Source organism: Alternaria novae-zelandiae (genome assembly GCF_023758075.1).
Source record: "Alternaria novae-zelandiae strain BMP 2774 chromosome Unknown scaffold_16, whole genome shotgun sequence".
Taxonomy (NCBI): Eukaryota; Fungi; Ascomycota; class Dothideomycetes; order Pleosporales; family Pleosporaceae; genus Alternaria; species Alternaria novae-zelandiae.
In genome coordinates this window covers 238,979-253,643 of record NW_026056976.1, presented here as the reverse complement: position 1 = coordinate 253,643, position 14,665 = coordinate 238,979, and the positions used below count along the sequence as shown (strand labels likewise).

The window sequence follows — 14,665 nt, the reverse complement described above, 5'->3', positions numbered from 1 at the left end:
CCGGTAATGCAGAATTGTGCATCAACACCACGTCTCGCCGACACCAAGCCCTTGCCGACCTGCGAGGCATGCGACCTCGATGCAGAACACTCCAAGCCGCCGTCCGATCGCGAATCCTCGCGCCCCCGCAATGGAGGCCTCGCCGCTGTCTGATGACGCTGGCCATCGAGACGTCTTGCGATGATACCTCGGTCGCCATAGTGGAAAAAGAGACTCGGCACGGCCGGACGACAGCGCAGTTGCACTTCCACAAGAAAGTGACATCGGACAATGCCGTCTATCAGGGCGTTCATCCGCTGGTGTCCCTTCTGTCGCACCAAGAGAACCTGGCCATGCTTCTCCATGAAGCTATGCGCTCTCTGCCGATGCGAGATGGAGAGATTCCTCCAGAAGATGCGCAAGCAAGCACGGTCGATCTCGCGACACGAAGGCTTCCTGATTTTGTGTCTGTCACTCGTGGGCCGGGCATGCGCAGTAATCTCTTCACGGGTCTTGATACCGCCAAGGGACTCGCTGTAGCATGGCAGGTACTGCGCGAGCTTCTCTCTACGGACTTGCTGCTGATAGCGATACTAGAAACCTCTCGTCGGAGTCCACCACATGCAGGCTCATGCGCTTACGCCACGCATGGTCAGCGCCCTCGAAGCCCACACCGAGCCTGAACACAGCGGCATCTACGATTCGACGTCGATACAAACCACGCCAAAGTTCCCGTTCCTATCCATCCTCGCCTCAGGTGGTCATACGCTGCTCATACACTCGGCGTCTTTGACGGACCACCGCGTGCTGGGTTCTACAAAAGACATTGCTGTGGGAGAGTGTTTGGACAAGATCGCTCGTGTAGTGCTGCCTACAGAGTTACTAGAAACCTCAAAGAGCACCATGTATGGAGCGCTCCTCGAGGCATTCTCGTTGCCCGATCGCTCCCGCAAGTCAATATCTGACGACGCATCAACCCATGTAACGAAGCCACCAACTTATTCAGCCAAGACATACTTGGATGCTCATGGACACCTGTACGATTGGTACGAAGTTCCTTTGAACCATGAAGACGCCATGCAGAAGAGCGCGACAAAGTGGGGCTGGGCACTCAATCGGCCCTTGACTAAATCAGGTGGAGGTGTCAAGATCAACAGTCTTGAGCTGAGCTTTTCAGGTATCACGACAATGGGCGAGCGCATTGTTCGGTTTGGTATGGATCCAGTTACTAGAAAATTCAACAAAGTCGAGCGAACGGCGGCAGACGTTAGCCTTGAAGAGCGCATGGATCTTGCACGCGAGACCATGCGCGCAGCTTTTGAGCATGTCGCTTCCCGAGTAGTGCTAGGCTTGCAGACTCAAGGAGACACTCTAGCCGTGCCTGCGGTTGTCATGGCTGGTGGCGTGGCTGCCAACTCGTTTCTCCGGCACATGTAAGTCTGCCTGCAGTAGCGAGAACACATAGTTTCTTCGGCTGGGATGCTAACGGCTGTAAGACTTGCGAAGACACTTTGCGCCCATGGTTATCCGGATGTTGAGTTGCATTTTCCACCGCCCAAGTTCTGCACCGACAATGCTGCAATGATAGGTTGGGCTGGTCTTGAGATGTATGAAGCGGGTCACGTCTCCCCACTCAGCATAAGGGCAATACGCAAATGGCCTCTCGACAAGCTGTTGGATCCCCCGGCGGATGGGTAAAATTCTGACGTTGCAACACGAATTGTGCGAGCATTTTGACACCTCGCCAAAACACAAAGTATCAGCTGGTGCCTGCATTGGGTTCTTCATCGGCCAACCATGCATCTATCAAGATCACGTCGGCTACCGGCAGGAAAGTATGGCTGGCCTCAAGCAGATGCCATACTGGCTGGAAAATTGCCAAGGACGTTATCAGTACGAGTATCTACAAGACTGATCTCGTCTTGTCTAAACATAGATGATCTGGAGCGTAGATGGACTGCATGGTACCCTGGAGTAAGTCGCTACCAGCTTTCACCTTTCCCAAAGCGAGTGTTGAAATTCTCGCCTGCCATTTTAGTCTGGACAAGAAAGCGCCAAGCATGTCCGCCTCCAGACCAGGCGAGGACGGTATACAGATAACGTTTTGAATACGTTGGGCGATGTAGAGCTGGATCCGGCTTATATGAAGCTGCAAGGGCATTGCGTTAGCGACCCCGGACTTCTCGGTTGTTCGCATGCATGTCACGATCACATCAAATATCCAGCAATTAGCCAAACAACGTGCACTTTAATTTTGCCGACGGTCCCTCGTTTCGCCAAATCAACGCTCTATAGAGTACGATTTATCGCTAAATTTAGGCCTTTCCAGGTCATGCCACAGCTGTACCCGACGGCTATCTGGATATATTGCGCTGCGAGATCGAAAGCACGACCTAGAGCCCGGAACCACAACTATCAAGCATCGCTAATGCAATGTCTGGAGTATCGCACACGTGCAAGCGATGTTCCGTACGCCACGATGGTGTCTAGGCTCGTATCTTTCATTTACAGACAGTATCGTCGCTTGTGCGGTCAGGCCGGCCAGAATGGTGAGCCGAGCGAAGTCTATAACTTTGCCGTACATTCGCGAACATTGAGTTGATGCTGAGATGTCCTTATAACCTGTCAACCAATCCTTCGTGAGACTCTGCTGATTGAACATGGCTCCTGCAAGGAACACTGTGCTGGCACTGCTAGGCCTTGCCATTAGGTTAGTCATGTCTACTAAGCTGGCAAGCTGTCACTAACCTTCTTATAGCATTCGCGCAGCACCTGCTGGCTTACAACATCGCCAGATTGGCGTTCTTCCACCCAAACAGAGTGTCTCTTGGGACACTGGCAACTCAGAATCCACCGAAGAGCCACAAGAGCCCGTTGTCCCATCCAAGCCAACTGATGAGATTAGCCTTGGAACACCATCGGGCTGGATCAGCTGGGAAACCACCGGCCCAGCTCCCACAGATGCTCCAGAAGAACCTGAGTACCCGCCTCCAGCCAAGCCTACTGATCAATTCAGTATTGGTACACCGTCCGGCTGGATCAGCTGGGAAACGAGCGGGCCTGCACCCACACCTGCTCCCCAAGAACCCGACTACCCTCCTCCTTCTAAGCCGACGGATCAGTTTAGCATCGGTAAACCATCCTTCTGGGTGAGCTGGGCCACTGATGGGCCCGAGCCAACTCCTGAACCGGAAGAGCCTGAGGAGCCTGCTTACCCCCCACCTAAGCCTAGCGATCAGTTCAGCATCGGAAAACCATCTTACAGTATTACCTGGGACGGAGATGGCCCAGGCGCGTCCTCAACGTCTACGCCAGAACCGACACCGACACCGGAACCAACGCCAACGCCAAAGCCAACTTCGAAGTACTCCTCCATCGTAACTCTTCCCCCTATCTGGTCGAACTCCAGTATGACTAGTTCCGCTTCTGTCACGAGTTACAAACCTCCAGTGTCTTCTTCTACCAAGTCTGCTTCATCGAGTAAGATTTCATCTACCAAGAAACCCGGCTACCCTCCATGGAACCCATGGCCACCGAAGCCAACGACGATGAAGTCCACCGCAAAGTCCACTATGACGTCTACGAAGAAGCCAACTTCGACACCAAAGCCGTCGACGACTGCTGAGCCAACATCTTCGCCAGCTCCAGCTCCCTCAACAACCAAGAGCGCTATCATCAGCCTCTCTCCGCCCAAGTTCAGCGTGAGCTGGGATTTAAATAAGAGAAACGCAAAGCCAACTTCTACGACTACCAAGAAGTCTAAGACGAGTAAGACTATGATGACAAAGACTACCACGAAGAAGAGCACCTCAAAGAGCACTTCAAAGTCTACATCCAAGTCTACATCCAAGTCTTCTTCAGTAGCTACAACAACACCTAAGCCTACATATACACCCAAGCCTACACCTACACCTACACCAACGCCATCCCCCACTCCAAAGCCCACCCCAACACCAACGCCCAGTCCTCCTCCCCCTTCCACAACCCCAAGTCCTCCCTCCACATCCACCTCCACACGTTCAGCAGACATCACCGTAGGTCCACCCAACTACAGCGTAACCTGGGACTACGACGAGCCCGAACCAACAGCCCCACCCTCCGAAGAAGAGCCCTACCCCTCCGACCCAGAAGATTCTTTCCCAGAAGATCCCTTCCCCGAGGAGCCCTTCCCAGAAGACCCAGAGTACCCAGAAGATGACTTCCCGCCCCCCTCCCAACCAACCCAAGCAAACAGCATTGGTCTGAACCCGCCCACCGTAACGGTAATCTGGGGCAAAAAGCGCCAAGAAGACGATGATGCCTTACCCACATCTTCACCTGACCTCCCCACGGATAACGAAGACGACGACGGCCCCTCCGACGGCCCCATAGAAATCCCCGCTAACCCCGCGCCCACGCAACCCAACAGCGTGGGCCTCAACCCCCCAACCTACACCGTCATCTGGGGCAAAGAGAAGAAGCGCGCGCCTGAACCTACTGCCGCCCCTGCCCCCGCTGTAGTAGCAGAGCGAGAAGCAGTGCCAGCGCCGCAGAACAGTATTGGGCTAGAGTTTCCCTGGCAGAGTATCTCGTGGCCTAAGCCTGAGCCGCCGACGTATATCTCGTGGGGGAAGAGAGAGCCGGTTGCGCAGCCTACGGCTGTGCCGAGGGGGATGGAGACGGTTTATGTTAGGGGGAGGGGGGCTGAGGCTACGGCTTGAGCTTGAGCTTGAGGAAGTGGTGTGTTACGGAGGAAGGGAGATGGTATGAGAGCTTGTTGATGGATTGATGCGCGGGGGTGCGTGTGTGAGTGCATGAGTGGGAAATCGGTGGATGTAGCACACATACCCTCGCTGATGTGTTTTCTCGGTATCCCGAATTCATCTTCTTTCCTCATGACTTCCTTCATCCTTCAGCTCGCTACGGTGCAACTTGATCATTCATTCTCTCTGCTCCAATTTCGAATGTACTTCCTTTCAATTCCAATGACGCAAAACTTCACCACAGGACTGGCAGCCCCACAGGTACACGCCAAAGTCAAGAAGTATCATAGACATTACTTGTTTACATAAATCAAGGTAGAAGGACCCAGAGCTATTGTACAAAATCCCAATTTCAATGCTCAAACAGGCAAATTGAACCACGGCAATAACTACGACCTGCGCCTAATCGCAGCCAGTTTCATGAGGACTGTGTTGGCGTCTACGCCCCCTGGCTACGCACCTGAAGCTTCTTAGGCTTCTTCTTTGCCTTTGGCTCTTCAGATGTCGTGGAGCCATCTGGCTTCTCATCTTTCTGCGCAGGGACGTTCTTCTTCTCTGCCGCGTCACCGTCTTTCTTAGGTGCCTGTTTAGTCGATTCCGTTTTCTTCAATTCCGGCTTCTTTGGTGCTTCCTTCTTCTCCGCCGTGTCATCCTTCTCGGGTTGTTGCGCTTCTTTAGGCTTTGATTTCGTGTCATCTGCCTTGTCCTTTTGGTTCAGCTTCTTCGGTGCTTTCTTCGCTTTGCCAGATGCGACGGAAGAGGCGAGGTCTTCGCCTTCTTGCACGTCTTCGACCATGAAGTTGGCTGCCATGCAGCGTCCACCGTTCTGCTTGCCCACGTCCATGGGGCAGGCGCTGAACACTATGACTACGTCTCGCTCGGCGCGGAAGCGGACGTGGCAGCGTTTCTTGCCCTTGGGCTCATCGACGCTGAGTGTAACGCCCTTTGTGCCTGCGCCGTCGCTGTGAGATGTACCTTCAGACTGCAGAGGTGCATTCATGAAGAGATGAAGGGGTGTCGGTGCGATGTTGACGGAGATGTCTGCGCCAACTGCTTTGGGGCCTTTCAGTCCCGCCGTCTCGTTGATCTCCTTGAGTGCGAGGACGAGGTTCTCGGCACAGCTACCATGTTCCGCTGGCTTATCGACACCGAGAGCAGCGTATTGGTTCGCGTCGCACGCCGCCGTCAGTGTATCGTGAGCACCTGGCGATGTGTCTTCGACGAGGGTAACGATCGGATTGCGCAGGTTGGTCAATAGCTCGTCATCGACTTCGGGTACGAGTTTGTGCGAGGCGGCGCGCGTGTGGGGAAGAGAGAGGTACTCCATGGGAGGTTGCTCGGAGTTCGAAGGATTCGTCGAAGCGTAGGCGGAGTATACAGCGTAAGCTGAGGATGCGTACCCTGAGCCGGTTGCAGCTGCGTGGCGTTAGTGCGGATTCTTACAACGTAGTGTCGCGTCCGTTGACTTACCGGCAATGGTTCCAGCACCCACAGGTGTCTTCGAGAAGTCGTACAACTGCTCCGCATAGCTCTTGTTCGGATCGCGATTATGGCTCGACTTGAACGCGCTCACGACGGATTTCGAGTCTGGCACTTCGACATTCGGTACGTAGCTGGAGAAGCTTTTTCCAGTCGGCAAGTATGAAGACCACTTCTTTGTGTTCTCCTCATTCTGCTTCTTCTCCTGCTCAGGGCTAGGCTTCTGCTCTGCTTCCTGCTTGCTCGCTCCACCTTTGCTGCGGTACGGGATTGAAGGGAGGTATGACGCCCATGTGCGCTTGTTGGGCTGCTTTGACGATGAGTCTGTGCTTTCGGTCGTCTTCTCGTTATTTGGTGTATCGGGAGCCTGCTCGGGCGGGTCCTCAGCAGCTTCTTGTTTTGAGTCTTCGGCTTTTTCTTCGGTAGATTGCGTTTCTTTTCCGTTGTCGTTACCATCTCCCTCCTTCTTCGGCTCCTTCGCCTCGTCATCTTCTCCTTTTGTCGCCTCTGTAGCTTTCTCTCCCTCTTCCTCAACAGCCTTCTTCATCTGCTCCGCTTCCTTCTTGATTTGCTCGTCATCCAGTTCCTTCCCTTCGCCCTCCTCGCCGTCTCCATCGTCAGGCGGGGGTCCCAGACTAAACGCCCACATACTGACTACCTGCTTTCCATATGTGTTAATCACCTTGATCGTCCGGCCTCTGGGCACAAAAGTTGCGACGCCATGGCGCGCAGGTATCGTTTGTAGTTCACCAGACATATCCTCGGCCGTATTGAACTCGTGCTGATCTTCTTTGCCTTTCACCTTCTTCTTGCGCTGCTTCTCGACGGCCGACAATACAGAGATGAGCGCAATGCCAGCGAGAGCGCGACGAGAGGGGACTTGAGGCGCCGTGTTGACGGCTTGTATGCGCTAGTAGCGCAAGCAGAGAAACAGGATAGATGGATAGTTGGTAGACGGCCGTTAGTGTATCTGGCTGCCGGACGTTGACTTCAACAGCGAGTAGTGAGGTATGGAGCGTCTACCATATTCACGGATCGGTGACGTACGTGGTGCACATCATCGCGGTCTGCAGCGCGCGATTCGTCCAGAACGTCGGCGGCGAGCATGGAACCCCATGTGCAACGTCCCGCGCGATCACCTTGCTAAGATCGCGGATGACGCAGCGTGGTGGAACCCTGTTTTGAGATGGGAAAAGCAACGGACGGGACGCGGTTGCGGTTGCCCCAGAGCTCGCTTACGCTTGTAGGTTTGCAGTAATCGCCCGTCAAGTGCTAGCCCTATACACGGTGCTCATGTTCACTGTCCTTATGTGCGCTTCCTGAATGCCTGTAAAGGAATGCGGCTTTCTCCAATTCCTACAGCGGCAGGAGGTATGACGTGTTTGACAAAGCGCCGTTACAAGCATACTTGCGCTTCGCGACCTTTAGAGTAAGAACAACCTAAAGTGTTGATCATAATACACTACTGTTCAGACACGGTCATCATAGTATCCTATTTTTGACCGAAAGCATAATACTGTTCTCGTTTGGTGTGTGTGACAGTACTTGTGTATCTGCCTGACGTTTGCGGCACAGTGCAGAAAGCTGCACGCCCAGAAGACGTGTCTGGACGCCACAGGCAGGCATGTCGTCTTGTACTACACCAGAAGCACATTGCATGTATGAGTATGCGCTGTACGACCCCGCGTTGAGGGCGCGTAATCTCTCAAAAGGCGTATATCACAATGCCTCAGACATGTACCTATGCACTTCAGACTTATCCAAAAGTTGCGAAGATGGGTGATCCGTCAGCGTCATGTTCCTTTGAGGAGTAAGTATGTAGGACCGGTCACTTAGCCCGAAAGCTGATACTATGTAGTCTCATTGAATCGGGACTTTTTACTTTCTACGTCGGCAAAGAGAGAAAAGCGTTCGTCGTGCATTCTAAAGCGGTCGCCGCGACCTCATGGCATTTCCATGCGCTCGTGAACAACGGCATGGCTCAATCGCGAGAGCGGTCTGTTGAGTATTCAGACATGGAGCCAGGTGACTTTGCTCGATTTGTCGAATACGCGTATCGCCGCGATTATACTGTACCGCATTGGACCTTGGATAACGCAGTTTCGGTCACCAGTGAATCAGACGGCGATGAGGAAGAAGCACCGCCAGAACCTGAAGCGGAACCGGAGGCAATACCCGAACTTGACCAAGAGTGGTTGGCAAGCATGCGGTCCCGTCCTGCCGCTGATGTACCGTTGTCTACATTAGCATTTATATCTTCCAACAAGAAAAGAAAATCCGGAAAATCAAGGACGTCCCGTAGTCTGCGCAAAAGCTTTGATGAGCGCGAGTACCTCACATCAGATGAGCCGAGTACGATAATGCTCGCTGATTCTCTGCCCAAGGAGAACTCCAAGCCTGAACAGAACTTTACGCCTATCTTCTTAGCGCACGCACGGCTCTATACCTTCGCCTGTATGCGTCTCATCGACCCTCTCAAACGCTTGGCTCTACACAAGCTCCACCAAACCCTCCTCAAGTTCAAGCTCTACGATCGACGAGTCGGAGACGTGGTCGAATTGGCCAGATACGCATATGATAATGGGGAAGGTAGGAAGCCTGACGGGAGCATCGAAGATCTCAGAAAGCTGGTGGTGGAGTACATAGCCTGTGAAGTGTCGACAATTGGGAAGCACGAAGCGTTTGCTCCCCTGTTGCAAGAGGGCGGAGAGTTTGTGGTAGACTTCTGGCGTATCATCGCTAAGGAGAATCTGTCTTTGTAGAGGAGGTCTAGAACATAGTAGAACTAATAATGTCTTTTGTCTTCAAACACGAAACCTTCTTGTGAGCGTCTTATCTTTCATGCTACGGAAGCCTTGTCGGTGATAATCCCATTTATTTCTGTTCTTGAACGCTTATTCCCAAATTCGTCAATCTAGAACCGCCCGGTAGTGTTGCGGCAAGGGGCAGGTTGGCCGTCGCTATACATCGTCCAAGCAAGTGGCCTGAGCCCAGAGGATACGAGTGCCTGCCCGGATTCCGTCCCATACTCGGACCCCCTTCGACGCCTCAGTATGTGCAGCCCCAAACAATAGCGACTGCTCTGTGTGTTTGCATGATTGTCCTTTCCATATAATCGCTCAGGGTGCCGTCATGACAAAAGCTGTCATAGCTTTCACCGCGTTACCATCATGCGCGCGCAACAGCTCCGTAGCCTTTGGCTTCGTAAGTTCGAGTTCGGAGACCTGTTCGTCCAACTGTCAGTCTATGCCCAATGATTCCAGTATGTCTGCACATCCCTCTCTTTGCGCAGCTATTCCAAGGTGAACGTACCAGCAGGTTAACATCGGCTGCCTCGATCTTGACATTCTTCTTCTCGCCTTCCTTCTTGTCCTTTACATTCAGCCCCTTCATCGCCTTGTCTAGTGCCTTGCCATCAACCTCTTTCTTCGGCCCATTCTCGCCTTCTTGGGGCGCGTCGAGGGTGGAGAGGGCGGCGGCGGCTTTGCGGTCATCGGCTGTGCTCGTGGGTGCGTGCGGGTCGGCGGCGCCTTCTTGGACGGTGGAGGGCTGGGGCTCGGCCATTGTGGATGTCGCGAGTAGAGTGATACAATTTTGAAGGCTGACAGAGCGCAGAGGGGGTATAGAGGGCTTGTATAGGCGACGGAAGATGGAGAGACAATGACGACAGTGGATTGGAGAGCTGATGGTTGTGGGGTAGCTAAGGATTGTGGAAATGTGGCCAATGGGAAAAGAGAGTGGCCGCCATTGGTTGACTTTCTCGAGTTATGCACGCTTCTAATTCCTACATTCTTGCACAAAACCTCGCATCAGGCAGGAACATAGATCTTACACACGAATACCAACGCAGAAGCGGCGATATACTCGCTACACACCTATCAGCATACTCAGGGTAAGTTTGCTGTGTTACGTCATGAAGTATTGCGCACGCAGTCCGCTTTTCGTTGCAGATTTTGTACCTTGAGTCATGTGTTTGCGTCCTTTGCTCACGTCTCCTTGCAGGCGAACCCTTGCCGAACTGCCATATTAACAAGTGACTCAAAGGTGATCTTCCGTGTCGCAACCAGACAGCCCTGAACTAGTGAAGAAGTGTACTTAGGCACATCAACTGAAAGAGAACACACCATGGACAACGAAGGGCACGCAAAATTAACCGACTACGTTTCCCAGTTCATGGCAGCAACCAGTGGCCAAACACAATCGCAACCAACTCCGTCGACGATGAGCGCAAACTCGACACAACTGCCGGAAAGGCCAAAGCAAGAAGCTGAGACAGATGCCGGCTCTCAAGAATGGTCGCCAGCTTGTAAGAGGGATCATGGACGCTCAAGCTGCTGTACTAACGATTACAGCCTGGAGGTCAAAGCCCATCAAGCAAGTCGTCACATATGAAGATCAAGCAGCAGTATCCTCTGCGCTGACCAAGCTATCGAGTCTGCCGCCAATCGTTACACCAACGGAGATCGCGCGACTCAAGGCCAGTCTCCGCGATGCTGCACTTGGGAAGTCGTTCCTGTTGCAAGGAGGTGACTGCGCCGAGTTGTTCTCCTACTGCGCGGACAACCCGATCGATGCAAAGATCAAGCTTCTGCTGCAAATGAGTTTGGTCTTGATTTGGGGTTCAAACAAGCCCGTCATTCGCATTGGCCGTATAGCCGGACAGTATGCTAAGCCGAGATCAAGTCCGACGGAAATGCTGAACGGCAAGGAAGTCCCTAGCTTCCGTGGCGATATCCTCAATGGATACGATCCTGACGCTCGAAGAGTTGACCCTGAGAGGCTGGTCAGCGCCTACTTTCACTCGGCGACGACACTGAACTACATCCGTGGACAGCTAGCAAGTGGTATTGCTGATCTGCACAACCCTCTGGACTGGGAACTGGGTCACGTTCGAGACGAAGAACTGCAAACAAAGTACTCGAAAATCGTTCACAGCATCTCCGATTCGTTGCGCTTCATGAAGACTATCGGTGCGGACACGTCAGGTCAGCTGCAGACAGTAGACCTGTTCACCAGCCACGAAGGTCTCGTTCTGGAGTACGAGCAGAGCTTGACAAGGAGACTCAAGCACCCTTCAGGCTACAAGCCTTCCCAGGCCTCAAATGACGGCAAGGGCTGGTACAATACCTCTGCTCACTTCATCTGGATCGGAGACCGAACTCGTCAAATCGACGGAGGCCACGTTGAGTACTTCCGCGGTATTGAGAACCCTATTGGTATCAAGGTTGGGCCTTCCATGAAGAACGACGAGCTTGTAGAGCTACTCGACATTGTCAACCCGAACAAGGAGATTGGCAAGATTACATTGATCACGCGATATGGTGCGGATAAGGTTGAGTCGATGCTTGGAGCGCACATTGAAGCTGTCAAGAGCAGCGGACACGTTGTAGTGTGGCAGTGCGATCCCATGCACGGGTAAGTTGTCTTGGTATGCAATCTTTCATCCACTAACGTGTCGATAGTAACACGCGCAGCACGCCTACTGGCATCAAGACCCGCTCTTTCAACAGCATCTTCTCTGAGCTCTCATCAGCGCTCAAGATTCACAAGCAGCACGGGTCCTTCCTCGGTGGCATGCACCTGGAACTCACCGGCGATGCAGTTACGGAATGCACTGGCGGAAGTGAAGGACTTGTGGACGAGGATCTAAGCCTGAACTATACCACATACTGCGATCCCAGGTTGAACGAGAAGCAGGCGTTGGAGTTGGCATTCCTGGTCGCAGGACACTACCGTGCCGACGAAAAGCTCATATAGGCCAGAAAGGCCCTTGGTAGATTAAGCATGTCGCGATGTGTTCTAAAACAAAATTACGATTCGTTGCAGCCTTCGCAAGCATCGCCCAAAGTAGTAAACCCTTTTCATGACGCGGGAGATCTCCACTACATCATCAGAGTGGTCCAAGCTTCACAAAGTCCCATACGTGCATCTTATGTGCCCCCCCGTTATCACCACGCATCTCAACATTCTGCAACTACCCCACACTCGACTTATTCCCAACAGAGATAATGGGTTCTTCGGCTTCCAAAGGCGCAAAGGCGGCGGGCTCTGCTGCTCGTAAATACCCTACCAGAGCCCCTACAAATACTACAACACGGGCTCCCGCGCCTTCCGCACCCGCACAGGATCCTGTAAAGGGACCGACTGTCCATCTCGAGGTGCAGGCTTCTGGAGAGAAGACCGAGGGTATGTCTTCACACACTGTCAGCGCATGGGGACACGACACTGATTTCTAGTTCAGCTGTTTTACAAGATGCCCGCGACCCTGCCTTTGCATCCCGCCTGAGCAGTCTGGGTGCTGTCCAACCGAATCCTCATTTCTCGCCTTCGTCTGCCTCGCAATTCGACCCTCGCCGCAATACCTCGCCGAATCTTCCCTCCGATACGATGATGCAATCGCCACCGCAGTCTGCGTTCCCCGACCCGCGCAATAACCCCGTACTACGGGTACTGGAGGCGAGACAACGGATAGCAGACCAGGCGGAAGATGAGTTGCGAGACGTTGGTAGGAGAGGGTTCCATGGAAGAACGTATGTGGATGCTGGTGTCATAACGTTGGCGATGATGAGACGAAGCAAGGGAGAGCCCGATGCGAGGATTGAAGACGCATTGGGAATCAAGAGGGGGAGACTGAGTGTGCTGGGCAAGGGCACGGTGGAAGCCGTAGCCTTGGGTTGATCGGGCGATATCAAAGACGTCACGACACACGACATATCTGAGGAAGGCGAATTGAGCAGCACCGAACGGCCAGTCGAGATCGAATTCGACCTGCAAAAGAGCGTACATATGTACATACGAAACGAGAACGAAAGAAGACTGTCAACACCAAGCTCAACCCTCCCAACCGATGCAATGCGTTACCAAGTCGTTACCCAAACGCCAAACCAACACCGGAACAAATGCAGGAAACTACCAATTTTGTGCGCCATCATGATTCGTCGTGGTCGGCGTTCTCGTGGATGAAGTTGTTCATGGCCATCAGCGCCTCTTTCAGACATTCTTGGTCAACCTCGAGGCCGTCGCGCAACATTTCGTCGTAGCCGATGCGGACGACACCGCCGGTGCCCATACGCGCCCGCTTCTGGTTCCATCTCCGAGCGACTTCCCATCGCTTACGGGTTTGTGTGAAGGGCGGGCATGAATCGGCAATCTCCCTGCTTTCGCGCAGGACCGTGAGGGCGTTGAGGACGTTGAGGAATATGCTACGCGCGACAGTCAGTCTCTACCTCGATACAACGCAAACAGTTTTCGCTCGACAACGTACCCTTGAGTAAGCTCTAGGTCATGATCCCATCCATACGCCACGGTACTGAAGCTGTTCCCCTGTGCCACGATATCCAAGAATATGAACAGCGACTCTTCCACACTTATGTCGGTCGTAATCGTTGATGCGACGTTTGCGAGGATCCAGTCGGAGAGTTCGAAGAAAGTCTTCTGGTCCATGTGCGCGAAGCCGACGAAGCGCTCCGGAACGGTGAACATGAGCGACATGGCACGTCGCGCACCCATGGCCTCTATACAATCCATTTGGCCGGGGATATGTGAAGTGCGTCGAGAAAGACCGAGACGTGTGGTTGAAAGTGGATGTGGTGATGTGCCGGCAGCGTGCCCCGATGGTTGGTTGGTGGGTGGGTGGTGATGGAAAGCGGAGTCGGGAAGACGTCAGGTGAGAAATGAGGAGTAAGGCTGAGAATGGATGATGAACAGATCCAGCTGCATGCAACACTGCGGATACCGGCAAGAAAGAATACCCAATTCCAACAACACAAACCCCTTGGTTACTGCAGTTAATTCTTCCGCGGAACAATTCAGACAAAAGTGACGAGCGAGTCTAGACGCCTCAGAGAACGGACAGACAAGCAAGGTGAGGTTTGGCAGAATGGGCTTGCTACTGCCCACGTTTGCTCCAAGCTTTTGTTACGCACCGCCAGCTGGAGGGCAAGTGAAGCGCGCCATCATTTGCGCGAGTTGGACAGTGGGGCCGTTGTCCGTGTTGCAGCACCTACCTGGGTCCTGCTGATGCGTGAAGCGTCGTCGTCTGACATGTGAAAGTGGGTGCACGCTCCAGCCGCGTACAATGACATCAGCATCCAATCAGACCGGGTGGATCCAGACCTCGTTGCGGCATGCGCGACGCCGGAGATGAACGTCTCCGTGGGCTTTTGTTCCGCCGTCTTGCTTCTTTCCCATGGACAGGAGTGTTCATCTTCTTTCTATTATGCGTCTCACGCAGCAGAGAGAACGCGCGCCGAACTACACACCACTCACCACGCACACCATAGCTTGAACCCGCGGCGTGGGCGCGAAGGTTGGCCGAGCGTGTGGCTAGTGCAGCAACGAGTGGGTGGAGCACCGGTTGCGGAGCAAAGAGGCTAAATGTAGCAGGTGCGTTCCCTTTCTGGTGCAAGCTTGGCCCGCGTCTGTGTCTCGGGTATTTTAATGCTTCCCATGTTCGGCTTCAGATG

At 53.5% G+C, this 14,665-nt stretch overlaps 8 protein-coding genes across 8 annotated transcripts; 5 read left to right on the top strand and 3 right to left on the bottom strand.

Moving 5' to 3' along the window:
• Nucleotides 1–332: 332 nt before the first annotated feature.
• On the top strand, nt 333–1,416 carry J4E88_007602 (uncharacterized protein; the record flags this gene model as incomplete). The annotated part of the gene is made up of 2 exons (XM_049401219.1): nt 333–527; nt 577–1,416. The coding sequence occupies 2 exons, from the start codon at nt 333–335 to the stop codon at nt 1,414–1,416; spliced, it is 1,035 nt and encodes a 344-aa protein (XP_049252903.1).
• A 1,223-nt stretch (nt 1,417–2,639) lies between these two features.
• On the top strand, nt 2,640–4,679 carry J4E88_007601 (uncharacterized protein; the record flags this gene model as incomplete). Its single annotated transcript, XM_049401218.1, has 2 exons — nt 2,640–2,689; nt 2,738–4,679. 2 exons carry the CDS (start codon nt 2,640–2,642, stop codon nt 4,677–4,679), a joined length of 1,992 nt encoding a protein of 663 aa, XP_049252902.1.
• A 481-nt stretch (nt 4,680–5,160) lies between these two features.
• Nucleotides 5,161–7,307, bottom strand: J4E88_007600 (uncharacterized protein; the record flags this gene model as incomplete). The annotated part of the gene is made up of 3 exons (XM_049401217.1): nt 5,161–6,137; nt 6,192–7,110; nt 7,248–7,307. The coding sequence occupies 3 exons, from the start codon at nt 7,305–7,307 to the stop codon at nt 5,161–5,163; spliced, it is 1,956 nt and encodes a 651-aa protein (XP_049252901.1).
• Nucleotides 7,308–7,975: 668 nt separating this feature from the next.
• On the top strand, nt 7,976–8,962 carry J4E88_007599 (uncharacterized protein; the record flags this gene model as incomplete). Its single annotated transcript, XM_049401216.1, has 2 exons — nt 7,976–7,979; nt 8,130–8,962. The coding sequence occupies 2 exons, from the start codon at nt 7,976–7,978 to the stop codon at nt 8,960–8,962; spliced, it is 837 nt and encodes a 278-aa protein (XP_049252900.1).
• A 357-nt stretch (nt 8,963–9,319) lies between these two features.
• J4E88_007598 (uncharacterized protein) lies at nt 9,320–9,764 on the bottom strand (the record flags this gene model as incomplete). Its single annotated transcript, XM_049401215.1, has 2 exons — nt 9,320–9,436; nt 9,513–9,764. 2 exons carry the CDS (start codon nt 9,762–9,764, stop codon nt 9,320–9,322), a joined length of 369 nt encoding a protein of 122 aa, XP_049252899.1.
• A 561-nt stretch (nt 9,765–10,325) lies between these two features.
• On the top strand, nt 10,326–11,957 carry ARO8 (Aromatic/aminoadipate aminotransferase 1; the record flags this gene model as incomplete). Its single annotated transcript, XM_049401214.1, has 3 exons — nt 10,326–10,506; nt 10,553–11,615; nt 11,663–11,957. 3 exons carry the CDS (start codon nt 10,326–10,328, stop codon nt 11,955–11,957), a joined length of 1,539 nt encoding a protein of 512 aa, XP_049252898.1.
• A 251-nt stretch (nt 11,958–12,208) lies between these two features.
• On the top strand, nt 12,209–12,878 carry J4E88_007596 (uncharacterized protein; the record flags this gene model as incomplete). The annotated part of the gene is made up of 2 exons (XM_049401213.1): nt 12,209–12,386; nt 12,442–12,878. The coding sequence occupies 2 exons, from the start codon at nt 12,209–12,211 to the stop codon at nt 12,876–12,878; spliced, it is 615 nt and encodes a 204-aa protein (XP_049252897.1).
• Nucleotides 12,879–13,128: 250 nt separating this feature from the next.
• On the bottom strand, nt 13,129–13,691 carry J4E88_007595 (uncharacterized protein; the record flags this gene model as incomplete). Its single annotated transcript, XM_049401212.1, has 2 exons — nt 13,129–13,402; nt 13,465–13,691. The coding sequence occupies 2 exons, from the start codon at nt 13,689–13,691 to the stop codon at nt 13,129–13,131; spliced, it is 501 nt and encodes a 166-aa protein (XP_049252896.1).
• Between the last annotated feature and the right edge of the window lie 974 nt (nt 13,692–14,665).